Raw genomic sequence first — 5389 nt, 5'->3', positions numbered from 1 at the left:
CTTCCAATTGTTGGGAGCTTGAATAAACTTATAAGTCTAATGTTGTTGCTTGAATAAATTTTTTAGGAAGCCCCCTTTAGACATCTGATTTAATTTTGTTAGCTGATCTCTCTATTAATACACCCTTGAATTGAATAATAAAGTATTGGATTCGTAAGGTATCAGACATCTAAGTTAAATTTGACGTTGAAGAGAAAAGTCAGTCAAACCTTCAAATCACCGCTACTCCTGTGCTGATAGTGGATTTTGATGAGAGAAAGCTATAAAACATATCATCCAGTCACAAAATATAACCAGTTAGGTGGTTGCCACACAGCCGTGCCAGAGGAGTCCCGTCATTTGTAGTTCTACTTGGGCTTAAGGGAAGTGAAATCATCTTTTAATTATTAGAGGGAAAGGCGAAATTTTTTTTGGTTCCAATGGCCATGGCAGGAATGTCAAGATGTCAATCAGCTTTGATCGAGGATGCCCTTCGACGAGGTCTGAGAAATTCGTGGCATAGGGTTTGTTCCGCAGGATCAGGGGTTGGATCTCTGAGAAGATATGCATCGTCCTCCGCTGAGGAGAACGATGTGGTGGTGGTAGGAGGGGGTCCTGGGGGTTACGTGGCTGCAATTAAGGCTGCTCAGCTTGGCTTCAAGACTACTTGCATTGAGAAGCGCGGCGCTCTCGGAGGCACCTGCCTCAATGTTGGTTGCATACCCTCCAAGGTTCTCAATCTTTTTCCCCCTTTCCCATTCCTTGCTTATTTGGAAATAATTACCTTAAATGATTATATATATATTTTTAAAAAATATTTCATGGATTAAGTTCCCCAGTTTTACCCTTTCACTAATTGTTTTTAATGCTTCTGGATTCAATTGAATCTGATCAGACATTTCCACCTTCAAGATGAATGTAGAAATTCTCATACAATCTAAATCCAAAAGGACCAAAACATAAAATATTAGCACAATGGATTTTGAAAATCTAATGTCATTAAATATCCTGCACTGGCACCGCTCCCTTGGTTTACTTTTTCCGAGCTCATGGGACAATTCAGGAGCACAAATATAACATGAATTTTGCGCTTATTATCAATCTTGTGAAAATGAACATTAAAGCCAACCTTACTTTGAAACTTAGGAGTGTGTCCATTTGAATTGAATCAATTATTGAGAGGAATTTGATTTCTTGTCGCAGGCGTTGCTTCAATCCTCACATATGTTTTACGAAGCCAAGCATTCATTCACTGGCCATGGTGTGAAAGTGGGACAGCTGGAAATTGATGTCTCTGCAATGATGGCGCAGAAAATGAAGGCCGTGACTGGTCTGACAAAAGGAATTGAAGGGCTTTTTAAGAAGAATAAAGTCACTTATGTTAAAGGTGCTGGGAAGATTGTATCTGGAAGTGAAGTGTCTGTGGATCTTGTAGATGGCGGAAATAGTACTGTGAAAGGGAAGCATATAATCATAGCAACCGGTTCAGAAGTGAAACCCCTTCCTGGAATTAATATTGATGAAAATAAAATAGTTTCATCCACTGGAGCGCTATCACTTAAAGAGGTACCAAAGAAACTCGTTGTGATTGGTGCAGGATACATCGGCTTAGAAATGGGTTCAGTATGGGGAAGGTTGGGCTCTGAAGTTACCGTTGTAGAATTTGGTTCTGACATAGTTCCATCCATGGATGGGGAAATTCGAAAGTCTTTTCAGAAGACATTAGAGAAACAGAAAATGAAATTTATTCTGAAAACTAAGGTGACTGGTGTTGATGCTTCAGGACCAGGTGTCAAGTTAACACTAGAGCCAGCTTCGGGAGGCGAGCAGACAACATTTGAGGCAGATGTAGTTCTTGTTTCTGCTGGTAGATCTCCTTATACAAAAGGTCTTGGACTAGAAGAGCTTGGGGTGAAGCTTGATAAAATGGGACGAGTGGAAGTTGATGACCATTTCAGGACAAATGTTCCTGGAATTTATGCTATCGGTGATGTGATTCCTGGCCCCATGCTTGCACACAAGGCAGAGGAAGATGGTGTAGCTTGTGTGGAGCTCATTGCTGGAAAACCTGGACATGTGGACTATGACACTGTACCTGGAATTGTTTACACACATCCAGAGGTAGCATCGGTAGGGAAGACAGAAGAGCAGGTGAAGGCACTAAACATTTCCTACGCAGTTGGGAAATTCCCCTTTATGGCAAATAGCAGGGCCAGAACTATTGATGATGCTGATGGAATGGTGAAAATAATTGCGGAGAAAGAAACTGACAAAATCTTAGGCGTCCATATCATGGGCTCAAATGCTGGGGAGTTGATTCATGAAGCTGCGATTGCCCTGCAGTATGGAGCATCTAGTGAAGACATTGCCAGAACATGTCATGGGCACCCCACACTCAGTGAAGCTATCAAAGAAGCTGCCCTGGCAACATTTGACAAGCCTATCCACATTTAGATCTATAACATTTGTGCTAGTTATCAAAGATGTACTTAATTGGTATGTCGGGCCACTGGATGATGTTCATTCAAATGATTGTTTCTGTTTGACAACACTGTTGAACTGTTGATTTGTCACAGTTTTGAAACAGAGTCTGGCACTTTTGAGGAAGCTGCAATTTGTCTTTGAATAATGGGATTGCTTCAAATCAATAGAAATTTGAAAATGTTTGAGATCTGTTTAGGTTACACTGTTTGGTAGTATTTGATATAGTTTTGGAACAGAAACCATAAGGCAACAGGATTGGAAAACTGTATTTTATAGTTCAGTTTAAATCTTCTGTGATTATGTTTATTGAAATGATTGTTTCTGTTTGACAATACTGTTGAACTGTTGATTTGTCACAGTTTTGAGACTGGCACTTTGGAGGAAGTTGTAATTTGTCTTTGAATAATGGGATTGCTTGAAATTAATAGAAATTTGAAAATGTTAGAGATCTGTTTAGGCGACACTGTTTTGTAGTATTTGATTTAAGTCTTGGAAGAGAAACCATAAGGCAACAGGATTGGAAAAACGTACTTTATAGTTCTTTGTAAAGAGAGAGAGTGAGAAGGGGAGGGGGAGAGGAAGAGGGAGTGAGATCTGTTTGAAAATACTGCTGAACTGTTGATCTTTGAGATCTGTTTAGTTGACACTGTTTTGTGGTATTTGATTTAAGTTTTTGGAAAAGAAACCGTAAGGCAGCGGGATGGGAAAACTGTATTTTATAATTCAATTTATATTTTCTGTCAAATTATTTCATAATTCAGTTTATAGTTTCTCTCACATTATTTCATAATTCAGTTTATAGTTCTCTCACATTCTTTGTGAACACACAGAGAGAGAATGAATGAATGAAAGATTTTTAATGACGTCGATGAGGCCATAAGCCTAAGAGACCCACATAAAACTCCTAGTCAGTCTGATGTGATTTCTCCAACCTGTCTCTTTTGTTGTGAATTTGCATAAGTAAAATGCCCCCCTTGAGGAATCTTGGTCCTTCAAAAAGGTCTTTTATGTTGTTCACTCTTAACTTTTCTTTGTGTTGGCTGCGAATGTCTTCGTATGTTGTACAATCCTTCATATATTGTCACTCTGTTTCTACCACACCTTCATTCCAAAATCTACAAATTCTATTCTCCCACTCTTCCTTAGGGACCTTCCATCTACCAGTTTCACATCTCAAACGGTGGGAACTAGATCTCAATTGAGTGATTAGGATTTTTGCCTTTTGATTGATCTCGGCTCCTAAATATTCTTTGTCGTCATGTTCGCATGCGGAATTAAGTTCTTTGACATAATAGGCTTTTTTCCTACCTAGCTGGTTTGCCGACATGACAGATCTGACTTTTCCTGCCACCCATTTTTTTATTTCAGAATTGTTTTCCGAACATTCTAGGTAGTCAATGTTCCACTTATTGAACCATTTATCGTTTTGTTTTTTCCATGTCTTCTTTCGACGAGCCAGTTCTCCGTCAACCACCCTACTAGGCCAGTGATGTGCATCCATTTTACTCACCTTTTTAAGATAGCTCAACAATCTAACAATTGCCGAGGCCTCCACCAGGAACATGCCCGCCTCTGCTAAAATAATCTCGTATGGGACTGTGGATTTGATTTTGAGATTAGTTGTGATGAAGTGTTTCTGAATTCTTTCAATTTGTCGCCATTTATGGTTTGATACGTTGCTCCCCTATACCTCGCTGCCATATAAAATAACTGGTATCATCAACAACCCAAAGAGGGTTTTCTTAGTTTTCCAATCCCATAATTCTGCTGTCCTGCACCTGTTTTGAAGAAGATAAGATGTCTTCCATCCCCCCTGTATCCTTTTTGATCTACATGTTTCCCAACCGAGCTGGTAATGGAAATCTATCCTCAAATATTTGTATTCTTCTACAATTTCTAGCGCTTTGTCATTAAATATGAAAGTGCATTATTATTTTCTCTTCTTCAATGAAAAGACTATGATCTTGGTCTTAGAAGTGTTGACCTCCATCCCTACTTCCGTACAAAAGGTTTCTAAGTTCTTCAAATGTTCTCTCAGCCCCTGTGCTGTTTTAGCAATGAGAATGAGGTCATCGGCATACAAAAGCAATCTGATCACATATTTAGCCAGTTGAATTCTCTCTCCATTGGCTTTGTTTAGCCATTACAAGGTAGGTGATAACGGGCATCCCTGTTTGACCCCTGTCACTACCAAATCATTTTGACATGCCCACTTTGGTTCTGATTTTTGCTTTAACTTGTTCGTAAAGTTTATAAACAGCAGCTCTATACTCTATTGGGACCTCTAATTCTTCCATCCTATTCCATAACTTATCCCTAGGGACGGTGTCAAAAGCTTTCTTAAAGTCAACAAAGTAGCAAAAAGCCTCTTCCTCCTATTTATCCCACATTTTTTCTATAAGGAACTTTAGGGTAATGTAGTGATCAACAGTGGAATGTTTTGGTTTGAAAACAGCCTGCCCCATAGCTCAGTTTCCTTCTTTCTCTGCTCATCTGCTGATTCTCCGCTCTACCATACTCTCGTAGAGTTTGCTTAATAGGGGGTTCACCATGATGGTGCAGTAGTTGGAAGGGTTGTTGACATCCCCGCTCTTATGGAGAGGAATAACTACACTAGTGGTCCACTCCCCCCCGAAAGCAGCCTTGTGTGACCGTATTAAAAATGTTCCTGATGTGTGGAGTGAACAAATCTGTCCCCCACTTCAGAAATTCAGCCTGCAGCCCATCAATATCTTGAGTTTTTCCACTCGATAATCTCCTTATCCCGAGAGTAATGTTTTCATCAGAAAATAGTTCATCCGAATTGTTGGTTGTGGGGAGTGAAACCTCGTCCTCCGGTCTCTCATAAAGAGTCTTTGCATACTCTAATCATTGAGAATCCATAATTTTATTTTCAGCTTGTTTCTAAGCTTGTTGTAACTTCCTC

At 39.7% G+C, this 5389-nt stretch overlaps 1 protein-coding gene across 1 annotated transcript; it reads left to right on the top strand.

The window, feature by feature from the left end:
* The first annotated feature begins 291 nt into the window (after positions 1–291).
* LOC149537307 (dihydrolipoyl dehydrogenase 1, mitochondrial-like) lies at positions 292–2652 on the top strand. The gene is made up of 2 exons (XM_089807685.1): positions 292–710; positions 1183–2652. Exons 1-2 carry the CDS (start codon positions 420–422, stop codon positions 2431–2433), a joined length of 1542 nt encoding a protein of 513 aa, XP_089663811.1. The 5' UTR covers positions 292–419; the 3' UTR covers positions 2434–2652.
* Positions 2653–5389: the final 2737 nt, after the last annotated feature.

Source organism: Cupressus sempervirens, chromosome 10 (assembly GCF_028749045.1).
Source record: "Cupressus sempervirens isolate cs-2001-9-10 chromosome 10, ASM2874904v1, whole genome shotgun sequence".
NCBI classification, from domain to species: Eukaryota; Viridiplantae; Streptophyta; class Pinopsida; order Cupressales; family Cupressaceae; genus Cupressus; species Cupressus sempervirens.
This window is presented reverse-complemented; position numbering and strand designations above follow the sequence as displayed.